Source organism: Microchirus variegatus (assembly GCF_963457635.1).
Source record: "Microchirus variegatus genome assembly, chromosome: 1".
Taxonomy (NCBI): domain Eukaryota; kingdom Metazoa; phylum Chordata; class Actinopteri; order Pleuronectiformes; family Soleidae; genus Microchirus; species Microchirus variegatus.
The window spans coordinates 45,744,896-45,769,038 of record NC_139802.1 but is presented as its reverse complement, the minus strand read 5'-3'; the positions used below and the strand labels follow the sequence as shown (position 1 = coordinate 45,769,038).

General features: G+C 41.5%; 3 protein-coding genes across 4 annotated transcripts in view; 2 read left to right on the top strand and 1 right to left on the bottom strand.

Annotated features, from left to right (window-relative positions):
• sptan1 (spectrin alpha, non-erythrocytic 1) overlaps positions 1–548 on the top strand; it is a 43,592-nt gene extending 43,044 nt beyond the window's left edge. For both annotated transcript variants that reach the window (XM_083895324.1, XM_083895323.1), the window contains one exon: positions 71–548. In XM_083895324.1, the coding sequence (XP_083751450.1) occupies positions 71–196 (126 nt within the window). In that variant the 3' untranslated portion in view covers positions 197–548. The remainder of the gene's footprint in view (positions 1–70) is intronic.
• A 654-nt stretch (positions 549–1,202) lies between these two features.
• dync2i2 (dynein 2 intermediate chain 2) lies at positions 1,203–8,695 on the bottom strand (the record flags this gene model as incomplete). Its single annotated transcript, XM_083898483.1, has 9 exons — positions 8,515–8,695; positions 7,320–7,601; positions 6,282–6,391; positions 6,011–6,168; positions 4,842–4,951; positions 4,565–4,747; positions 2,802–3,046; positions 2,551–2,708; positions 1,203–1,447 (listed from the first exon to the last, which is right to left on the bottom strand). Exons 1-9 carry the CDS (start codon positions 8,590–8,592, stop codon positions 1,203–1,205), a joined length of 1,569 nt encoding a protein of 522 aa, XP_083754609.1. The 5' UTR covers positions 8,593–8,695.
• A 2,141-nt stretch (positions 8,696–10,836) lies between these two features.
• On the top strand, positions 10,837–22,793 carry LOC310935362 (spindlin-1-like). Its single transcript, XM_083899244.1, has 7 exons — positions 10,837–10,968; positions 16,447–16,565; positions 17,499–17,547; positions 17,636–17,774; positions 18,829–18,946; positions 19,031–19,264; positions 22,012–22,793. The coding sequence occupies exons 2-7, from the start codon at positions 16,526–16,528 to the stop codon at positions 22,209–22,211; spliced, it is 780 nt and encodes a 259-aa protein (XP_083755370.1). The 5' UTR covers positions 10,837–10,968; positions 16,447–16,525; the 3' UTR covers positions 22,212–22,793.
• Positions 22,794–24,143: the final 1,350 nt, after the last annotated feature.

The window sequence follows — 24,143 nt, the reverse complement described above, 5'->3', positions numbered from 1 at the left end:
CCCGCAGGTCGTCCGTGTCACTGCAGTCCCGTTAACCTCCGCCCTCTTCTTCTTCTTCTTGTCGTTGCAGAACCTGACAAAGGAACAGGCCGATTACTGCCTCTCGCACATGAAGCCGTACCTCGACAGCAAAGGCCGCGAGCTGCCGACGGCCTTCGACTTTGTCGAATTCACCCGCTCGCTTTTCGTAAACTAACCCCGCCCCCCTCACCAGCGACCAATCGGGAAGCGTTTCCCCACCACACTCACACTCTCTCTCTCTTACTCACTCCACACTCACTCACGCGCGGCTGAAACTGCATGATCGCGACACTAGAAATCCTCACGATTAACGACCGTCTGTATCTATTTATCTCGCTCTTCTTCTTCTTCTTCTTCTTCTGCCAACGCTAACGTTAACGTCGCGCTTCTCATGTTAGCATCGTGACTCTTTGCATTTTTGACTGTGATGGTTTTAGCTGTTTTAGCTTTGTGCTTTCTGATAGTGACGACAATGTGAACCACAATTTATTAAATAATAACGAACTGCAGTGTGCTTTAATAAACGCTACTGGTTAGAACTGGAAGGCTCCGCCCACTTGTCTTTATTACTGCTTGTGAGTGACGTAACTTTTTACGATTTATTTATCTATTACATTGTGTTATGATATTGCGTTAAAAATATTTGTGAACTTGAATTTATAATTTTTTTAACTATACTCCTGATGCATTTTCTTCTGCGCTAATGTAATTTTCCAGGTAATCCAGCAGGTGGCAGTGTGGACGCATAATGAAAATACTAAAAAATATATATTATATCTCTTTTATAATGAGGACTGAAGTTAATAAAAATATAATTAATTCATTAAAAGTGAAAGATTACAGTTTTTACAGATGGGACATTTTTGTCCTTAAGGTGCCGAGTGTAGGTTTTTTTTATAAAAGTGATTTTATACAAAAAAAAATGTAAATATTAGCATTGTTGGTCATCAGTGACGTCAGTTTCCACTATTACAGGAAAATGTGAAATGTTTAATGTTAAAAAATAACGTTTAAAGAAAAAAACATTTATTTTTTTGCATCTTCAGAATCAAAAATCATAAAATGTCTGTAGAAAAAAAAATCCATAGATCCCAAGTGAAAATTATAATAAATAAAGTCTTTAATCTCAGTTTTAGGGGCAGGGTTTTTAGGGGATGGAGGGAGGGGGGAGGGGCCGTCTGTCATTCTGCCACCTGATTGGCTATCTGCTCCAGCTGAGCGCTCTCTCTGGGTTTCTGCTCGGTTAACTCTGAGCTCAGCTGCCAGACGGCGACCGTCCCGTCCGTGTGTCCCACGGCCAGAAGACCAGGATTCTGGACGTTAAAGTCCAGACACGTGGACGCTGTGGCTCCGCCCACCGCGTCCTGCGAGACGGAGGCCGCCGCCCTCTGAGAGCGACGACCGAGGTCGAAGATCTGCACCTCACCTGAGAGACGGAGAGGAGACGTCAGGGGGACAGAGGAGACGAGAGAGACATTAGGAGACGAGAGAGACATTAGGAGACAACAGAGAGACATCAGGAGACAGAGGAGACGAGAGAGAGAGATCAGGAGACAGAGGAGAGACGTCAGGAGACAAGAGAGAGACATAGGAGACGAGAGAGAGACATCAGGAGACGGAGACAAGAGAGAGACATATGAGACAAGAGAGAGACGTGAGTAGACAAGAGAGAGACATCAGGAGACAAGAGAGAGACATCAGGAGACAGAGGAGACAAGAGAGAGACAGGAGACAGAGGAGACAAGAGAGAGAGACATCAGGAGACAGAGGAGAGACATCGAGAGACATCAGGAGACAGAGGAGACAAGAGAGAGACATCAGGAGACAGAGGAGACAAGAGAGAGAGACAGAGGAGACAAGAGAGAGACATCAGGAGACAGAGGAGACAAGAGGGAGACATCGGGAGACAGAGGAGACAAGAGAGAGAGACAGAGGAGACGAGAGAGAGACATCAGGAGACAGAGGAGACAAGAGGGAGACAGAGGAGACAAGAGAGAGAGACATCAGGAGACAGGAGACGAGAGAGACATCAGGAGACAGAGGAGACGAGAGAGAGACAGAGGAGACAAGAGAGAGACATCAGGAGACAGAGGAGACAAACAGAGAGACATCAGGAGACAGAGGAGACAAGAGAGAGAGACAGAGGAGACAAGAGAGAGACATCAGGAGACAGAGGAGACAAGAGGGAGACATCGGGAGACAGAGGAGACAAGAGAGAGAGACATCAGGAGACAGAGGAGACGAGAGAGACATCAGGAGACAGAGGAGACGAGAGAGAGACTTCAGGAGACAGAGGAGACAAGAGAGAGAGACATCAGGAGACAAGAGAGAGACATAAGGAGACAAGAGAGAGACAAGAGAGACATCAGGAGACAGAGGAGACAAGAGTGACGTCAGGAGACAAGAAAGAGACATCAGGAGACAGAGGAGACAAGAGAGAGGGTAGGACAGAGAAAGAGGAAGGATGGATGGATGCATCAGAGACAGACAGAGAGACAAACCTGAAGACAGAGCGTCTCCGTCTCTCACCTTGTCCTGTAGCTGCAGCGAACACCAAAGGTCTGCTTGGAGACCACTGGACCTGGAAGACGTACGAGTCTGAGACTCTGAGAGACATCAGAGGGTTGACCTGCAGCAGAGAGTGGACATGGACCAAACCATCTGTCCCTGCACTGACCAGCATGTTCCTGCAGGACGACAAACGTCAGAGAGTGTGCGTGTGTGTGTGTGTGTGTGCGTGTGTGTGTGCGCGTGCGTGCGTGCGTGTGTGTGTGTGTCACCTGTGGAAAGGTGAGCAGTGGACAGAGTGGACCGGTCCACTGCAGCTTCTGAAGGAGAAGACGGCCGGAGCTCTGAGCTTCACGCCACCGCCGTCGTCGTCGGGGGCGACGGCCGCAGGAGTTTGAGCGGAGAAGGAACATCTGAGCAGGAGTCCACCTTCTGACCCTATGAGGAAGGTGTCCTCGTCCCAGGGGGACAGAGACAGAGAGGTCACGCCCACACTGCTGCTGCTGCTGCCACGAGCCTATGAGCAATAACAACCAACAACAAAATAATTTTAGTTTGATAGAAAACCACTCACACCAAAGTCCATAGAGAAAATCTGTGATTTTAGCTCACAGGGAAACAGGAGCTGCTGGTCTACTGCTGCCTCGTGTGGTCACTTTGTGTCACTGAGGTCAATCTGAACGACTTATTTTAAAAGCCGAATTGACAAAATCAGTCATTGTAAGTTAGTGATGGAGGCAGCACTGGATCAACAACTCCTGTGAACTCCTGTGTCTCTGTGATGTTAAAATCACTGATTTACTCTATGGACTTTGGTGTGGGAGAGTGAGTGGTTTACAAACTTCAGTTTTTAGCCACTTAGCAGGAATATGTCAAATTAAATCTACGTCAGTTTAAGTCTACGATATCTTAAGAACACGTTCACGTCTTTATTTCACTGTTAGACAGACTTTAACAACAGGAAACTGACGTTTAGAAACCACTCACTCTCCCACACCAAAGTCACTCACTCTCCCACACCAAAGTCACTCACTCTCCCACACCAAAGTCACTCACTCTCCCACACCAAAGTCACTCACTCTCCCACACCAAAGTCACTCACTCTCCCACACCAAAGCCGCTCACTCTCCCACACCAAAGTCACTCACTCTCCCACACCAAAGCCACTCACTCTCCCACACCAAAGTCACTCACTCTCCCACACCAAAGCCGCTCACTCTCCCACACCAAAGTCGCTCACTCTCTCACACCAAAGTCACTCACTCTCCCACACCAAAGTCACTCACTCTCCCACACCAAAGTCACTCACTCTCCCACACCAGTCACTCACTCTCCCACACCAAAGCCACTCACTCTCCCACACCAAAGTCACTCACTCTCTCACACCAAAGTCACTCACTCTCCCACACCAAAGCCACTCACTCTCCCACACCAAAGTCACTCACTCTCCCACACCAAAGTCACTCACTCTCCCACACCAAAGTCACTCACTCTCCCACACCAAAGTCACTCACTCTCCCACACCAAAGTCACTCACTCTCCCACACCAAAGTCACTCACTCTCCCACACCAGTCACTCACTCTCCCACACCAAAGCCACTCACTCTCCCACACCAAAGTCACTCACTCTCTCACACCAAAGTCACTCACTCTCCCACACCAAAGTCACTCACTCTCCCACACCAAAGTCCATAGAGTAAACCAGTGATTTTAACATCACAGAGACACAGGAGTTCACAGGAGTTGTTGATCCACTGCTGCCTCCATCACTGAGTTTAAATGTCTTATTTTGTCAATTCGGCTTTTGAAAATCTTAATTCAGATACACCACAGTGACACAAAGTGACCACACGAGGCAGCAGAGGACGCAGCGGCTCCTGTGTCCCTGTGAGCTAAAATCACTGGTTTTCTCTATGGGCTTTGGTGTGAGAGAGTGCGCGGTTTACAAACTTGAGTCAAACAGTGAGACAAAGACGTGAAACGTGTCCTTTAACACGTTAAATCTTAAGAGTCTCTGAGCGTCGTCAGTCGTCACCTTGAAGCGAACGCCGCCGCCGTGAGGAACCTGCTGAGGGACGAGGGCGAAGGCGGAGCTTAGGACCAGGACGCTCCGATCCGAGTCCAGCGTCCACAGCAGGACGCGTCCTCCTGAGCAGGCGCTCACCAGACCAAAGTCACCCTTCTTCTTCTTCTTCTTCTGCAGAGGCACCCAGGCCACCTACACACACACACACTGAGCAGCTGTACCTAATAAAGTGGCAGCAATGGTTTAGTCCTAAACAAAAAAAAAAAAAGGGGGCGGAGTCACTGACCTGATAGACGGGCTCTCTGTGGCTGTTCGCTGACATTCCGGTCTGAGCCAGGACCAGATCCTGAGACCGACTCAAGTCCCAGACCAGGACCTCACCACTGTACAGACCCCCTACATACACACACACACACACACACACACACACACGGACTGGATTTCACAGACTGACTGGACTGGATTTGATTTCCCTGAGTGAGTCGACAAACGTCTTTCTTTCTTCAAATCCCTTTTTTATTTTTTTTTGACTAAATTATTTTTTAGTCTGACCAGCAGGGGGCGTCACAGCCACAGAAGCAGAGTCAAAGGAGTTTGAGGAACTTTCTGTGTTTTGTTTGAAAAGTTTATTTTTTTCATGTTTAATTCATAAAAAAATATATATTTTATTTTTGTCATTGTTAAGAGACTGTGATTAATATATTTCAAAGACATTTTATTTGTTTATTTATTTCTGCTTTTGTAAATCAGTGTTTCCCAACCCTGATCCTCAGGGAACTCTGCCATGCCGTGTTTTAGATGTTTTCCTGCTCCAAAAACACCGGATTCAAATAAATCGCCAACTCTGCAGAAGCCTAATAACGAACTTTTGTTTAAAAAAAACAAAAAAAAACTAGAGTAACTAAAAGTTAAACTTTTGTTAATTTTTTTTTTCAAACATTTTAATGTTTCAACTTTTAAAAAAAAATAGTTTTTTTTTTATTATTTTTTATTTTGAAGAAAAAATAAAAAAAATTAAATTTAAATATACATTTTATGGGGAAAATTTGACATTTAAATTTTAAATTTTCATTTTTTTTTAATTAATGTTTCATCTTTAATTAAACAAATTCAAAAAATTGAAGTTTCAACTTTTGTAAAAAAAATCCAAAAAATTTAATATTTCAATTTTCAAAATGTTTTTTTTTTTTTTTAATTAATGTTTCATCTTTAGTAAAAAAATAATTAAAAAATTGAATGTTTCAACTTTTGTCAATTTTTCCCCCAAAATTTAATGTTTCATTTGAATCAGGTGTTTTTGAAGCAGGGTAACATCTAAAACATGGCAGGGCTGAGTTCCCTGAGGATCAGGGTTGGGAAACACTGATATATATAATATATATATATTTTTTTTAATCTTATATCTGCCTTTAGTGTAATAAAATAAAACAACATTAAAATAACCTGTACTGTTACCTGCGATGAGTGCAGGCTGACAGGGGTGGCAGCAGAGAGCAGTGACGGCAGCAGGGACGTCGATGACCGCGTCGGCCTGTTTGACGTCCAGACGTCTGCGATCCAGATTCCACGTACAAACGTACGAACTCTGCGTTCTCCAGTCTCCGTCGTCCATCCTGAGGTTTAATAAAAAACAACAACAACAACAACAAACACAAACACATGAAGACTTTTCCTTGTTTCTCGTGTTTTTTAACGTGATTTTGAGTGAAACGAGGCGTTCACTGACCGTCCGTAACCACAGGCCACGACTGAACCCGTGCAGCTCCACGACACCGCGGTCACGTGGAGACGTTTGTCCTGAGCGGCAGGATGATGGAGGGAGTGAAGACGGGAAATCTGGAAGAGTTTCAGGATTTATTTATTTGTTATTTTTTACTTTTATACAGACGAGAAAAACATGATCAAATATTATAATCTTATCTAAAACACTTTTTTAATCTACGTCAGATTAAGTCTACGACGTCTTAAGAACATGTTCACGTCTTTATTTCACTGTTCACACAAGTTTGTAAAACCACTCACTCTCCCACACCAAAGCCCATAGAGAAAATCTGTGATTTTAGCTCACAGAGACAGGAGCTGCTGGTCCTCTGCTGCCTCGTGTGGTCACTTTGTGTCACTGCAGTGAATCCGAACACAGTATTTTAAAAGCCGAATTCACTAAAATAAGACATAGTAAGTTAGTGATGGAGGCAGCAGTGGATCAACAACTCCTGTGAACTCCTGTGTATCTGTGATGTTAAAATCACTGGTTTTCTCTATGGGCTTTGGTGTGGGAGAGTGAGTGGTTTTACAAACTTCAGTTTCAAGGGAGAAAACGATTTTAAACAAATTGAATCAACCTCAGTTTAAGTCTACGTCATCTTAAGAACACGTTCACATCTTTATTTCACTGTTAGACAGACTTTAACAACAGAAAACTGAAGTTTGTAAACCACTCACTCTCCCACACCAAAGTCCATAGAGTAAACCAGTGATTTTAACATCACAGCACACAGGAGTTCACAGGAGTTGTTGATCCACTGCTGCCTCCATCACTAACTTACAATGTCTTATTTTAGTGAATTCAGCTTTGTTCAGATTGACCTCAGTGACACAAAGTGACCACACGAGGCAGCAGAGGACCAGCAGCTCCTGTGTCCCTGTGAGCTAAAATCACCGATTTTCTCTATGGACTTTGGTGTGGGAGAGTGAGTGGTTTACAAACAGACTTACACTAACAGATGTTAGCTAATCTTACGTACCACATCTTTAACGGTCTCACCTGCTGACTGCGTTCTTCCCAGTTCACCTGGAAGCCGTCAAACGCGTGACTCCTGCCGTTCCCGACCAGCTCTCGAGTCACCGCCTCCTCGGCTCGCAGCAGGAAGTCCCCGAGGCCCGGCGGCTCCGGCGGCTCCGGCGGCTCCGGGTCGCCGGGGCGCTGCAGGAGGCTCCGCTCCAGTGCGGTCCGGTCCGGTGGCTCCGTCTGCGTGCAGGCGGCGGTCGTGGTCACGGTCTGGACCTGGACCTCGACGCTGTGCAGAGATCTGGTCTGACACGCTCTCTGGAAACACTCAGGGGAAAATAATGTTGTTTATTAGTGAAAATATCATCTCATTTCATCTTTCAAATGTGGTTTAAACTGAGCCAAAAATCTAAATATTATATAAGTAATATACAAGTAGATAAATGACAGTCATTTAAATTATAAAATATAAAATAAAGTTTTCTAAATCAGCTGATCTAGCACAGAACTAGACGTCGTCTCCTCCTCTACATTTTATTTCTGCTTTTCTTCACATGGAAATGTACCTTTTGTAAACCACTCACTCTCCCACACCAAAGCCCATAGAGAAAAATCAGTGATTTTAACGTCACAGAGACACAGGAGTTCACAGGAGTTGTTGATCCACTGCTACAAGTTACAATGCCTTATTTTAGTGAATTCGGCTTTTAAAATATTTAATTTAGACTTAACGCAGTGACACAAAGTGACCACACGAGGCAGCAGTTAGACCAGCAGCTCCTGTGTCCCTGTGATGCTCAAATCACTGATTTTCTCTATGGGCTTTGGTGTGGGAGAGTGAGTGGTTTACAAATTTCAGTTTCCTGTTGTTAAAGTCTGTCTAACAGTGAAATAAAGACGTAAAACGTGTTCTTAAAGATATCGTAGAGTTAAACTGACGTAGATTTTATTAGCAGAGTATTTTTATTAAGCTGTGGTAACTTAAATTTCCGAGCGACACCTGAACGTCACCCGTTAGCTACAGTCAGTTAGCTGCAGTTAGTTAGCTGCTGTTTGTTTGTACGTACAGGGTTTGTTGTTGTTTTACTCTTATACATTAACGCGTAACTCTGTTTAAGAATCAGAAGTCCAGCTTGTGTGTGTGTGTGTGTGTGTGTGTGTGTGTGTGTGTGTGTGTGTGTGTGTGTGTGTGTGTGTGTGTGTGTGTGTGTGTATTTAGACGTAAACTCACCGTTTCTCTCTCGCTCTCTTGACTTTTCCTCCAAACTGACGCGACACTCACACAATCCAGCGCCTCGTCCGTGAACATGTCGATTAACCGGAAGGACTTTTACGATCGATTAATTATTATTTTATTTTTTTTGTTGCTTTTTTATCGTTTCACGAATCACTCGAACAACAAACTGCGTAAAGTCGATTCCATCTCCGCTCCTGGAAACACGAACGCTTCTACGCGACGGACCAGCTTTCGACGTGTTGCCATGGTTACAAAGAGGATATCCGGTCCAGACAAGACTCCACTTCCGCTTCTTCGCGAGCGTCATTTGTATGTATTTATTTATTATTAATACTAATTATTAATGTATTTATGTATCATTTTAATGTTACAAAGCGGCTAACAAATAAAAGCACACGATAAAAATATATAAAATAAAAACGAAAATAATATCTAAAAAGTCTATGTTCACTGTAAACGCAAAGTCATAGTTTAGAGATGATGACTCAGCACTTTATTTACATACAAGTGTTTGTGAAGGAGGAGACGAGAGAAGCAGAGTTTACAATAAATAATCAAAATATATTAAATGTTTAAAAAATATTATAACATATAAGAGTAACAATGTGATGTAAAATAAGAAATTACATTTTTAAAAAAGGGTAAATAGTCAGGACTGTAACAATTAATCAGTGTTTTTTTTGTTTTTTTACAATTTAAACCAGTTTTTGATATTTTTCAGCTTCTTAAATGTGAATATTTTCTGGTTTCTTTGCTTCATAAAACAAAATAAACAATTCAAACTGAATCATTTCAATGTGTTTTTCCCCAAAACAACAAAAGGAAATGATTCAGTAACGAAAATAATTGTTATTTGCAGATGAAGAAACGGCACAGGAGAAAAACTTTAATCACAGTGTCAACACTCTTATTTTGGAAGGTTAATGGTGCGTTCCATTTGTCGTCGACAACTCGGAATTTCCAAGTTCAGGGGGACTCGGATTTCTAACCCAGAAACTACGACAACTACTTTTAACATTTATATCACTAAGTATTGTTTGTTCACACAGTGATGTTTAATTATTTTTATCGTAATCATGTTATCGACTGCTATTGCTAACGATGGCTAAGTCCGAGATACGTTTACGCTTCCGACTTCTCACCTGGAACACGGTGACGTCAATTTCTGAGGTAAATGGAACACAGCAGTGTGTGTGTGTGTGTGAATGTTGGACTTTGATTATTTGCAAAATGTTGCTCTTTATGTCCCCTGTCTTCATATATCCGCCCCTGCTCCCCCCCCCCCCCCCCCCCCTCTCTCTCTCTCTGTCGCATTCACCATCAGTCCAGATCACTATTGCGCAGGTGAAAACAGCGTAATGCGCCAATCTGTGTCTCTGCACTGACTGTCAGTCGCACTATTTGGCAGAGAGAGACAGGGGCGGGGAGAGAAAGTAAAGAGCGCCACGCGCACAGCAACACAACCGGAAGTGAGGCCACATTTAAAAATAAAAGTTGGGTCTCGTCCGCGTTTTGACAGTTTTTTTTTTTATCTTTTCACATGTTTATTTATCCTGTTATCCTATTAGTACTGATTTATTGATATTATGATAAGTAGTGATATGTAAAATGAAATAAAGGACATTATAAATGAAAACAATGCATCAAAACATGAACTTATCTTGTTGATTTACTTATAAGTATGATTTTTTTATTTGTTTAAGACTAGTGCTGCAACTAAAGATTATTTTAGTCATCGATTAATCTGTCTGATTATTTTCTCGATTAATCGTTTTGGTCCAGAAAATGAAAAAAACGTTGAATTACGATGTTCTCGATTGTTTTGATTTGTCAACAAACCAAAATGGATCAGTTTTAATGATTTCTTTGTTTCATGGAGGAAAGGAACGAAGAAAATATTCACATTTAAGAAGCTAAAACAATAAGAAATCTTGTTTTATTAAAGGAAAAAAGCTTTGAACCGATTCATCGATTATCAAAATAGTTAACGATTAATTTAGTAATTGATTTGTCGATCAATTGTTTCAGCTCTAGATGAGACAATTGATTTGCTGTTTTATTTTGTATTATATTATGCAGAATGCAAAAAAATATAATATAAAATAAAAAATATTGCTATTATACATTTTGAATCACAAATACGTTTATATTGTGAATTATTTGTGGTTTCACAACAACAACAAAAAACACTTTTATTTTAAAAAATGATGGCAAATATCATCATCATCGTCGTCGTTTCCCTTCGACGAGCCAACGCGAACGTGCTTTGATTGTGAAAGTCCCGACCGGATGTGCGTCCCGTGTGCGATGCGCGCAGCTCGACGTCTCCACGGTGAGATGGCCGTGGAGCCTCTGCTGCCGCTCCTGTGAAGTGGAAACAGCCGCCGTGGAAGGAGGGGAACACCCGGCCGCCGAAGCCCTCGAACCCCCGGCCGTCAAAAGCACACGGTAAGACGGGACACGACGCCGCCGCCGCCGCTGTTAGCTTCAGGCTAACGCCCCGGCCGCCGCCGCATAACCGCCAAAAAAAAAAAACAACAACAAAAACACGAACACGCTGAGCGCTCGTTTTGTCTATAGCGCCGTGCCGACGGTTGATGTTGCGGGGGAGGGGCGGTGGGAAAGGGGGGCAGCGACAGACAGCCAGCCAGCCGCACACTGACCCAGTCCCCCCCGCTGCCTGGCTCTCTGTCTGCGGCATTTCTGCTGCTGCTGCTGCTGCTGCTTCACCCCCCACCACCTCCACCCCTCTGCGGACAGCGGTGCTGCTGCTGCTGCCCGCCGGTGTGAGGCCCCGTGTCCGCCCCCCTCTGCTTCACCTGAACCGCAGCTGTGAAGCGACCAACATGGCGACGCTGGCGCTGCAGAAGCTGCTGCTGCTGCTGCTGCTCGTTCGTCAGTGAAGAAGAAGATGATGATGATGAAGTATGTTCTTATTATCTTCAGTGTTTGACCTCCACACTTTGGCCCTAGGTGGCGCTCACACGAACGAAAGGAAGAGCGAAGAAAACAAAGAGAATTGCGTTCAAAGGCATTGGAATCAGGAGGAACTTTATTCATCCTCAGGGACCAAATTCTTCAAAATAAAAGACAATAAGCACGTAAATGAGCGAAAGATCATTTTCATCATCAATTTAATCAGTGATCGGTGATCGATTAGTTGTCCTTGAACACGAACTGATCAGTTTGAATGATTTCTTTGTTGTAAGGATCAAAGAAAGTGAGAAAATATTCGCGTTTACGAAGCGGAAAAAATCTGAAAAACGACAACTAGTGCTACTTGTTGCTACTTCCCGTGAAGTCCTTTTGTCGCAACGTCAACAAAGCCATCGCTAGCGCTGCCCAATAGGTTAACGCACGTTAACGCAAGACACGTTTCCATGACGACTGACCGGAAAAAGACGCGCAATGACGTCGCGTTTACGTGCCGCGCGACACCAGTTAGCTCCGTTAGCTGCATTAGCGCCGTTAGCGTTAGCCTACAGTGGAACTGGATCGGTCCGTTTATTAAACGAAAAGAGCAGCGCTAACAAATAACCAGCGTACCTGTGTACTGCGTATGTGCGCCTCTGTTTTTAAAGGTTAGCGTTACGCAGTCTTTTTCCTGTCAGTCGTCACGGAAACGTGTCATCCGTTACGTTAACCTATTGGCACATTGCTAGTGCGCTAACGTTGACGCCGTTAAATGCCGTTGACGCCTTAGCGTTTGACAGCACCGGTCGTTACGCAACTGTTGTCGTACATTGGCGGGAACAGGAAGTACGTAGACTTAAAACAAATCGCGTAAACACAGATTTTCAGGCTCGTGAATTTTTGGAGGCTTGCTAACGGCGAGGGGTGGAGCCACCATACGATATTATCGAGATATTGCGATATACTTAGTATTTGCGAAATCATATGTTTTCGATATACTCGCACATTGGCGCCATCTAGTGGACTGAAACAGCAATTGATTTACAGAGTTAAATGTTCATTTGTTTATCGGTTAAATACTTGTTGTCTCGGCTGCGATTTTCGCGAAATAATCGGCCGACTACAAAAAATTCGCCTGACGCTAGCGTGCTGAAAGGGGGTAAATATCGCCACCTGGTGTAGCGGAGGTGGAAGCACTTTGTTCAACGCTACTCTTCCACGCTAGTGTTTGTAAGCGGTGACTTAATTGAGCGTGGACATGTAGTGTGTGTGTGTGTGTGTGTGTGTGTGTGTGTGTGTGTGTGTGTGTGTGTGTGTGTGTGTGTGTGCCTGCAGTGCAGCATTTAAAGACATCTGTGCCACATCTGTCTTCAACAAAGACAATATTCTGCAGCCGCAGTCGTCCTTAAAGGCTCAGTTCGTCTAAAATCGCAGTAAAGAAATCAAGCAGTTCTACGGTGACACACACACACACACACACACACACACACACACACACGTGTGTTTGGTTTGTGTTGAACTTGAATTAATGGATTATTTAAATTAAGGTGACATAATTATGTCAAATACGTACAATTGTTTAGTGACATTTTAACGTAGAACAAGTTCTCTGTTTTTTCTGCTTCTTAAACGTGAACATTTTTTTTGCTTTCATTGAAAGTGCTAACCCTACAGCTAACAGTTATTTTCATAGCTAATCGACTAATCTGTCAATTCCGTTCTCGATTAATGGCTTAGCTGTTAGCTGTTAGCTTAGCTCTCGTTAAATGTTGAAAATGTTGTTTTCGCGTTTGTCTAACCGCTTTGTCCACAAACTAAAAACGATTCAGTTTTTAAAGATTTCTTTGTTTTACGGAGCAAAGAAACCAGAAACTATTCGCAATTAAGAAGCGGATGAATCTGAAAACGGGGGGCGATCAACGAGAGCGGAAACGAGTGTTTTCGTACAAATCTGCTAAAGTTTTGTGGGGGTTTTTTTTTGCTTTTATTCCACGCGAAATTAGCATTTCGTGAGTCCTAGTTTTTTAATAAAAGAAAACCCAAAACAACTGTATCCTAATTTAGTATTTTACCGTTAGCGCTGCATTTCATTGTTTCTAGGATTGTGTAACTTCCGATAAGTAAAGTGTCCGATTTTGAATATTTCCAATACATTTAGGGAAATTTCCCGCCCCTTTGCAACCCTCGTTTCGTTTGTGGGAAAAACCATTTTTTAGAATTTTGAATCGTTTATGGAAAAACGCAATCCTTTTCCGCGTTTTCGTGTTCACAGCTAGCACGAAGATGTCGTAGCTCCGCCTCTTGCACTCGCTGTCGCTTCATCTTTGTTGTTTGTGTTTGGAGTTTCGTTCTCCACGTCTTATTCTTATTCTCCCGTCTGTGGTGCTATCGCGCGTTGTCGTTACAGCGCCACCTACAGGCCTGGCACGTGAATGTTTTTTTGAAACTTGATTTTGCCGCCGTCTTCGTTCCACAAACGCGTCGCCGTACGTCCTTGAGCTGCCTCTCTCCCGGGTCCGAGACGTGGATTTTTACCGTACGTACGCGGCGGCGGTAAATTTGACGCCATCGAACCCGACCCGTCGTGGTCGGCGTCGCGGCGACTTGTTTATTAGGGAACAGAACGTTTCTGTTCCTGCAGTGATTAGCTTGGCTGTGTGCGCGGAGCTGAGGCTCTGGATGACTGAACGCTTCTCTGGGACGTAATTTGATCTGGGGGATTTGGGGGGAGACGGGAGAGTAAAACATTAAAACATGGACTTTCTCACAGCACCGTACTGTGTGTGTGTGTGTGTGTGGGGGGTGTGTGTGTGTGTGTGTGTACGGTCCTCGACTCCGTCTCCGTGGCCCCCCGTTGCGTTAAAGTTGCGCACAGACGTGGACCGGATGACGTAAAGTCGCCGCTCGTCCAGCGCTGCTCGGCCGCGTCATGACAACCGATGACTAATGCTGTGTTGCTCGGGGCAACGGGAAAAGGGAAATCACCAAGTGCTGCAGCCAGACTCTGCAAAATGTCTCCGGTGCTTCTGGTTTTGCTCTGCAGGTAACGAGCAGCAGAACCACGGAGTCACGAAAACCATCGACGCCATCTGTGTTTTTGTTTTTCGGGGATGGCACGATATCACTTTTTCTCGTCCGATACTGACGTCAGAAACTCGAGCATCTACCGATATCACAAACTCTAGTGTCTACCGATACAGATATTACAGGCTCTAGTTTTACTGCTAACAATATCGCAAACTCTAGTTTTACTGATACCGATATCACAAACTCGAGTATCTATCGATACAGATATTACAGGCTCTTGTTTTACTGCTAACAATATCGCAAACTCTAGTTTTACTGCTACCAATATCGCAAACTCTAGTTTTACTGATACCGATATCACAAACTCGAGTATCTATCAATACAGATATTACAGGCTCTTGTTTTACTGCTAACAATATCGCAAACTCTAGTTTTACTGATACCGATATCGCAAACTCTAGTTTTACTGCTACCAATATCATAAACTTGAGTTTCTATCGATACCGATATCACAAACTCTAGTTTTACTGATACTGATATCGCAAACTCTAGTTTTACTGATACCGATATCATAAACTCGAGTATCTATCGATACCGATATCACAAACTCTAGTTTTACTGATACCGATATCATAAACTCGAGTATCTATCGATACCTATATCACAAACTCTAGTTTTACTGATACCGATATCATAAACTCGAGTATCTATCGATACCGATATCACAAACTCTAGTTTTACTGATACCGATATCATAAACTCGAGTATCTATCGATACCGATATCACAAACTCTTGTAAACTACTGATGTCACAAATTGTAGTATCTATGATACCGATATCACAAATTCGAGTACCGATATCACAAACTCTAGTATCTATCAATATCATAAACTCTAGTATCTACTGGTACCAATATCACAAACTCTATTATCTACCAATATCATAAACTGTAGTATCTACCGATACCGTAAATTTGAGTATCTACCGATATCAGAAAATCGGTGATACCGATATCAGAAACTCAAGTATCTATCAATACCGATATCACAAACTCTCACTCACAAACGAATTCTAGTATCTATCGATACCAGAAACTTGAGTATCTACTGATACCAGGAACTTGAGTATGTACTGATACCAGGAACTTGAGTATCTACTGATACCAGAAACTTGAGTATCTTTCAATACCGCTATCACAAACTCTTGTATCTACTGATATCACAATTTCTAGTATCTATGACACCGATATCACAAACTCTTGTATCTACCGATATCACAAATTCTAGTATCTACCGATACTGATATCTACCGATACTCATCTACCGATACTGCTACCACAAGAATTATCTTCGGGATTAATAAAGCAGCTGTTGTTTCGAGTCGCCCCCTGGTGGTTAACTGGTTAACTGCCAGCTCCATCCTTCTTCTTCATGGGCTTTGTTGTGTCTTTGTTGTTTTTATACGTACATTTGCCGGCTCATTAACGGTGTATCGCGATATTATTGCGTATCGTGGACGATGTATTGTGTATCGTATCGCGACGTTCCCTGTGATTTATATTTAATCTCTTTGGGAAACTCGCTGCTGCTCCAAAGTTTAATTTGTTTATTTGCTTTGTACGCTTCCTGTGTTGTTGTTGTTGTTGTTGTTGTGTGTCTGTAGTTCTGTGTCGTCCTGTTCTTCAAAGCCGACCACACGTTGGCTTTGATGTACGTCTTTGATGTAGCTTTCCGACGTGTCGCAGGCGATGCACTCGGTGTTCAAATAGTAATTGACTGATAAATACTGTTGTCTAATATAAAAATACTTGTGTTAAATATTAAATGTCACTCTCACTTTAACCACACGCAGTTATTTTCATTATTTTTCAGAGTTTTCGGTCTTGACTCTCAAACGTTTAAGTGGTTACACTTAAGGATCCTCTCCAGCAGGGGGAGGCGTTTTACGTGTGACTCATTGTTTTTGTTTTTGTTTTGTCGTTTCAGCCTCGGTGGGCGTTAGCGTTAGCGTCTGTGTGTGTGTGTATGTGTGTGGCGGCCTGGCTGCCCTCCTGCCTCCAGATGAATGAAGAACACTCCGGGACACAGAGACACAGCTGATACAGGTCAGAGGTCAGAGGTCACGCCTCTATTTTTTTTTTTACTAATTTCCAGAAATAAATTGTGTTATTTAATAGGAAATTGGGTTTGAAAGAAAGAAAGAAAACCTCCTTTTACAAAAATAAAAGCCCTGGTAAAAGATCTGTAAAATAAAGTGTTTGTTTTTTGGTTTTAACTGGTCAAATATAATCCAAATCTATATTAGACTAACGTGTTTACATGACTGAAGAAAACTGAATTATTATTGTCTTAGTCTGACTAAGACTAGCTCCATTTTAGTCAGACTAACGTGTTTACATGACGTTAAGAAAAACGAAATTATTCTTGTCTTAGTCTGACTAAGACTATCGTGTATACATTACGTTTAGAAAAACAGAATTATTCTTGTCTTAGTCTGACTAAGACTAGCTCCATTTTAGTCAGACTAAGGTGTTTACATGACTGAAGAAAACTGAATTATTCTTGTCTTAGTCCGTCCAAGACTAGCTCCATTTTAGTCAAACTAATGTGTTTACATGACGTCAAGTAAAACTGAATTATTCTTGTCTTAGTCTGACTAAGACTAGCTCCATTTTCATCAGACTAACGTGTTTATATTACGTTAAGAAAAACTGAATTATTATTGTCTTAGTCCGACTAAGACTAGCTCGATTTTAGTCAGACTAACGTGTTTGCATTACGTTAAGAAAAGCTGAATTATTATTGTCTTAGTCCGACTAAGTCTAGCTCCATTTTAGTCAGACTAACGTGTTAACATTACGTTAAGAAAAACTTAATTATTCTTGTCTTAGTCTGACTAAGACTAGCTCCATTTTAGTTAGACTAAGGTGTTTACATGACTGCTACACTGGTCCTTTTAAATGCTTCACACAGGGGAACAGGATGTGTTTATTTATAGTGTTTATTCATCATAAAAGTGCTGTGATTTCCATCCTCAGGGCATTCAGGTGTTTCTGCAAATATGATGAAGAAAAAGAATCCCCACAAGTGAGTGACAGACACTCCTCATAGACATAATAATAATAATATTATTAATAATAATGATAATAACAATGATGATGTTTGTGACTTGAAGGAAACACAAGAGCAGCCTGGGTCCGACCACCAAAGTCCTGTCTCAGCCTCACAACAACATCGTGGGCTGCAGGATTCAGCATGTGTGGAAGGAAGGAGGCGGCGGACACGTGGTGTGGAAGGGGACGGTCCTCGACCAGGTAACTGACGCTCAAGACCACCACTGACTCACCACTGACTCACCACTGACTCAGCACTGACTCACCACTGGAGTCGAACACCAGAGATCAATGTAGTAATGCAGTTTATACATCGTCTCCTTCTACTTCCTGGTCAAAGACCAGTCCGACTTAACGTATAAATGCACGAGTATGAATCACATTATCCAAGTATCTTAGTCCGACTAAGACTAGCTCCATTTTAGTCAGACTAACGTGTTTACATGACTGAAGAAAACTGAATTATTATCGTCTTAGTCTGACTAAGACTAGCTCCATCTTAGTCAGACTAACGTATTTAGATGATTGCAGAAAACTGAATTATTATTGTCTTAGTCTGACGAAGACAACCTCCATTTTAGTCAGACTAACGTGTTTATATGACGTTCAGAAAAACAGAATTATTATTGTCAGTCTGACTAAGACTAGCTCCATTTTAGTCAGACTAAGGTGTTTACATGACGTGAAGAAAACTGAATTATTGTTGTCTTAGTCTGACTAAAACTAGCTCCATTTTAGTCAGACTAAGGTGTTTACATGACATTAAGGAAAACTGAATTGTTATTGTCTTAGTCCGACTAAGACTAGCTTCATTTTAGTCAGACTAACGTGTTAACATGACATTAAGAAAACTGAATTATTATTGTCTTAGTCCGACTATAATCAGACTTTAAACATGAATGTAAACACACTGATTTGTTGGATTCACAAATTTGCGGTGAATGTCGCTAATGTGTCCTTTATAGCTCTCACGGGTCCTTGAAATCCTTGAAAGTTTTTGAATTTGAAAAACTTCAAGGTAGAAGTTACATTGATATTAAGGTAAATGTCTCCCGCCGCTGATGTTCCGTGAAATCCTGTTCAAGGTCCTTGAATTTTTTGAAAAATCGACCCTATATAGACATGGGTCATTGAAAGTGCTTGAATTTTGTGCAAGTTAATGTTTTAGGTAAAATGTCAGGGTATTCATGGGTCCCTGACATCTTAAAGAATAAAATAAACAAGTATTTTCTGTTGTTTCCTGGAACAAACCCAGGTGCCGGTGAACCCAGCGCTCTACCTGATCAAATACGACGGCTTCGACTGCGTTTATGGTCTGGAGCTGTACAAGGATGAGAGGGTCCAGGGTCTGGAGGTTCTGCCTGACAGACTGGGTAAGAACGGGAAAAGCCATCACAGATACTTTGATCGTGACGTGACGATATCGACACTCAAAAACAAGATCTTCGTCCCTGCAGCTAAATCCCGTCTGACCGACGTCAGCCTCGCCGACGCCATGATCGGGAAGGCGGTGGAGCACATGTTTGAGACGGAGGAGGGGCCTAAAGAGGAGTGGAGGGGGATGGTCCTGGCCCGAGCTCCCATCATGACCACCTGGTTCTACATCACCTACGAGAAAGACCCCGTCCTCTACATGTACCAGCTGCTGGACGACTACAAGGAGGGAGACCTGCGCATCATGCCCGACTCCAGTGAGTCCGCGGTCGACATTCTGTTTACTCAAGGGTCCTTGAAATCCTTGAAATGTTTTTCCAGACCCTTGAAAGGTTTTAGAAATCACCCGAAATAGACCTGGGTCATTGAAAGTGCTTGATATTTGTGCGAGAAAGACGTTAAATCGATATTCAGATAAACAGCTCCCATCGATGTTGTGTCCTTTAAGGTTTCCCATGGGTCCTTGAAATCCTTGAAAGGTTTTTAATTCAAAAAACAACAAAAACTGAAACTCAAGGCAATTGGAAAAAAAATCGACATGGGTCATTGAAAGTGCTTGAATTTTTTTTGGGAGAAAGACATTAAATTGATATTCAGATAAAAGCCTCCCATCACCCTTTATGGGTCATTGAAATCCTTGAAAGTTTTTGAATTTAAAAAAAAAAAAAATCATGGTCCTTATTTTAAATAGACTTTGGTCATTGAAAGTGCTTGAATTTCATGCAAGAAAGACGTTGATAATAAGGTAAATGTCTCCTGCTAAATCCTTGAAAGTTTTTGAATTAGAAAAAATAAAAAATTCAAGGCCCTTGAAAGTTTAAAAAACAAATAGACATGGGTCATTGAAAGTGCTTGAATTTTGTGCAAGGAAAAAGTTGATATTTTAGGTAAATGTCTCCCACCGCTGATCTTCCACGGTTCCTTGAAATCATTGAGAAGTTTGTGAATTACAAAAAAAAAATTCCAGGCTTGAATGTTTTTGAAAATCTTCCCAAAAGAGACATGGGTCATTGAAAGTGCTTGAATTCTGTGCAAGAAGACGTTGCATCGATATTCAGGTAAACGTCTCCCATTGCCGATGTGCTTTACCCTTTATGGGTCCTTGAAATCCTTGAAAGTTTTTGAATATGAAAAAAAATTCAAAGTCCTTGAAAGTTTTTTCAAATCAATTTTTAGGTCAATGCATCCCCTCTGCTGATGTTCCATGGTGCCTTGAAATTCTTTTCAAGGCCTATGAATGTTTTTGAAAAAAAACACATGGGTCTTTGAAAGTGCTTGAATTTTGTGCAAGGTAAATGTTGAAAAAAAAAAAAGAAAAATCAAGGTCCTTGAAACTTTTTGAAAATGTCTCTGAGGAGACATGGGTCATTGAAAGTGCTTGAATTTAGGTCAATGTCCCCATGTTTTTTATGGCGCCACCTACTGTTTCACACCCTGCATCGCTTGATGGGGTCTACGCAGGACAAACATTGAGACATAGTTACTAGGACAGGTGTTCTGGACACTGTCCACTGTCTCTGTCTCTTCCGTGCAGAGATTCCGTGCAGAACATTGAGCGAGTAAAGTTAAAACGACGAGCGAGTAAAGTTAAAACAATGAGTGAGTAAAGTTAAAACAAAGAGCAAGTAAAGTTAAAACATTGAGCGAGTAAAGTTAAAACAACGAGCGAGTAAAGTTAAAACAACGAGCGAGTAAAGTTAAAACAGCGAGCGAGTAAAGTTAAAACAACGAGCGAGTAAAGTTAAAACAACGAGCGAGTAAAGTTAAAACGAGTAAAGTTAAAAACATTGAGCGAGTAAAGTTAAAACAGTGAGCGAGTAAAGTTAAAACTGCAAGCAAGTAAAGTTGAAACAATGAGCGAGTAAAGTTAAAACAACGAGCAAGTAAAGTTAAAACAACGAGCAAGTAAAGTTAAAACGAGTAAAGTTAAAACAACGAGCGAGTAAAGTTAAAACTGCGAGCGAATAAAGTTAAAACAACGAGCGAGTAAAGTTAAAACGAGTAAAGTTAAAAACATTGAGCGAGTAAAGTTAAAAACATTGAGCGAGTAAAGTTAAAACAGCGAGCGAGTAAAGTTAAAACTGCGAGCGAGTAAAGTTAAAACAACGAGCAAGTAAAGTTAAAAAGAGTAAAGTTAAAACAACGAGCGAGTAAAGTTAAAACTGCGAGCGAATAAAGTTAAAACAACGAGTGAGTAAAGTTAAAACATTGAGCGAGTAAAGTTAAAACAATGCGCGAGTAAAGTTAAAACAACGAGCGAGTAAAGTTAAAACAACGAGCGAGTAAAGTTAAAACTGCGAGCGAATAAAGTTAAAACAACGAGCGAGTAAAGTTAAAACAACGAGCGAGTAAAGTTAAAACGAGTAAAGTTAAAAACATTGAGCGAGTAAAGTTAAAACAGCGAGCGAGTAAAGTTAAAACTGCGAGCAAGTAAAGTTAAAACAATGAGCGAGTAAAGTTAAAACAACGAGCAAGTAAAGTTAAAACAACGAGCAAGTAAAGTTAAAACGAGTAAAGTTAAAACAACGAGCGAGTAAAGTTAAAACTGCGAGCGAATAAAGTTAAAACAACGAGCGAGTAAAGTTTAAATAATGAGCGAGTAAAGTTAAAACAACGAGCAAGTAAAGTTAAAACGAGTAAAGTGAAAACAACGAGCGAGTAAAGTTAAAACTGCGAGCGAATAAAGTTAAAACAACGAGCGAGTAAAGTTTAAATAATGAGCGAGTAAAGTTAAAACAACGAGCAAGTAAAGTTAAAACGAGTAAAGTGAAAACAACGAGCGAGTAAAGTTAAAACAACGAGCAAGTAAAGTTAAAACAACGAGCGAGTAAAGTTAAAACAACGAGCAAGTAAAGTTAAAACAACGAGCGAGTAAAGTTAAAACAACGAGCGAGTAAAGTTAAAACAACGGCCTTTAAAAGCAGGGAAACGTCACCATACAGATACAAAACAACGCGGTGGTTAAGTTGAGCGTCTAACGTCTTTGTCTCCGTCTTCTCCGCAGACGACAGCGTCCCCACGGAGAGGGAACCCGGCGAGGTGGTGGACAGCCTGGTGGGCAAACAGGTGGAGTACGCCAAGGAGGACGGCGGCAAACGGACGGGCATGGTCATCCACCAGGTGGAGGCCAAGCCCTCCGTCTACTTCATCAAGTTTGACGACGACTTCCTCATTTACGTCTACGACCTGGTCAAAACTTCGTAAAAAGAACAAAAAAACGATCCCCGTCCACGTCCACGCGTCCAAGACTGAAACACGTGTCGAAACAGACCATGAAACACAGGAACCGATGCCTCCTGAGAACGGACTCTTCATCTGTGACCTTTTCTGAAGACGGACGTCCAACCGTCTGTCCACAATCTGTCCACGATTTCAACTTTTTACGCCAGTATTTTACTTTGAAAAGTCCCCGAATCGAGATTTCCGAGGCTTTTTTTTTAAGAATCTGCAAACGTCGAACATTGATGTCGCCGCGACTTTAACCTGAAACTAAACTGAGAAGTCGTCAACTTAACGAACAACGGGATTAAAGACGGAGGATCTGCGAAGTCGAGAAGAACGAGCGGAAGACGTCAAGAATTAAAAAAAAAATAAAAAGACCCGAACACGTTGAAACTCATCGTCACGGTCGACTAACGTGTCCAAGAAGACGAGACGGTCTGGACAAACGTATGGAAGCCCATTTCTGCCAAAAAGCAACAATTTAAACATCGCAAAAAGCTGTTGTGTACATTTCTGACTCAGATTTACCAACTAATAAAATTAAGAAACGTTGATAAATTATAATTTGAGCGCTTTAGTTTAAATATGTCGCAGATATTTTCTTTTATTCAAAGGAATTCATTTGCAGTCAAATTTAATCCAAATTTTGAGCTAAATTATAACATTTTGAGCTAAATTAGAAAATTTTGAGCCAAATTAGAAAATTTTGAGCTAAATTAGAAAATGTTGAGCCAAATTAGAAAATTTTGAGCAAATTTTGTATCTTTTTTTTTTTAAAACACTGATGCATTTTAATTTGACCGCAAGTAAAAATTTTGTCCAGATTTTGAAAAAAAACAAGAGAAAATTTTTTGCTTTTAATTTTGGTTTTCTAAATGGTCGTCCTTAAATTTTTTTCTCATTTTTTTACTGAAATTTGTTTATTTCATATTTAAAATAAATCTTATTCTAAGTAAAAAAAAAAAATCCTCTTGATTTTGACAAAAATTAGAAAATTTTGGAGCTAAAATTTAACCGACTTTTAATTTTGATTTAGTAACATTTCATACTTTTCTCATTTTATTCAAAAAACGACTTCATTCTAAGGCAGATGTGGACATTTCTGACATAAAACGTAAACGTTTTTGACTTTTTGAGTAAAATATCTCGCGTACGATATTTCAACTCCGTTATCCGTGCGATAATTCCAATTTTTAAAAAATGGAAAATAACCTTAAAAACTAATTGTTTTTACCGTTCCTGAACATGTGGTGATTGTGGCAGCGATGGCCTTCCATACAACAGAGACATGGACTTTTTGATTCTTGGTTCGTATAAATCAAAGATGTTTCGGTGGCGCACAGGGTCAAAGACGACTGGACGTCTTCTCAGCGACAGACGAACACAAAGATCCTTCTGAAATCAGCATCTGCAGCTAAAACTTCAACCTTTAAAAGTTTGTTTTTTTCTTTTCTTTTCGTTGCTTTACTCATCATCACAAAAAACAACAACAACAAAAACCCGTCCGTGTCGTGAAGTTGTTTTGATGTTTAAAGACAATCGGACTCAGCTCTCTCTCGTGATTTCACTGAAGCCTTTGGAACCGCTCTTTGTTTTTGTTTTCTGAATCGTCAATGAAGGACAGAGATGACGAGGATGGAGACGAGGACGACGGAGACGGAGGACAACGTTTCTGTCACAGATGAAACTCGGATCGCAAGGTTTTTGAACTTAAGGAGCAGAAAACATTTGGTTCTTGCTGCGTCTTTGGAACGTTCGACAAAAGACACGAGGACGAGTTCCCGAAGTCTGTGATATATATGTATATTTACACATATATATACGTAAAAGGCTGGCAGAAATGTGTCCCAGTTTGTATTTACAAACAAACCTAAACATGGTTTCTGACGTCAGTGCTGGCGTCCGATGTTAGCT

What these genes read in the sequence shown, in the direction of transcription:
- LOC310935362 (XM_083899244.1), top strand. Translation starts at nt 16,526, where the DNA reads ATGAAGAACACTCCGGGACACAGAGACACAGCTGATACAG. An exon ending in AAGAAAAAGAATCCCCACAA is followed by an intron (nt 17,548 to 17,635) that starts GTGAGTGACAGA and finishes TGTGACTTGAAG; the next exon opens with GAAACACAAGAGCAGCCTGG. An exon ending in AGGGGACGGTCCTCGACCAG is followed by an intron (nt 17,775 to 18,828) that starts GTAACTGACGCT and finishes GAACAAACCCAG; the next exon opens with GTGCCGGTGAACCCAGCGCT.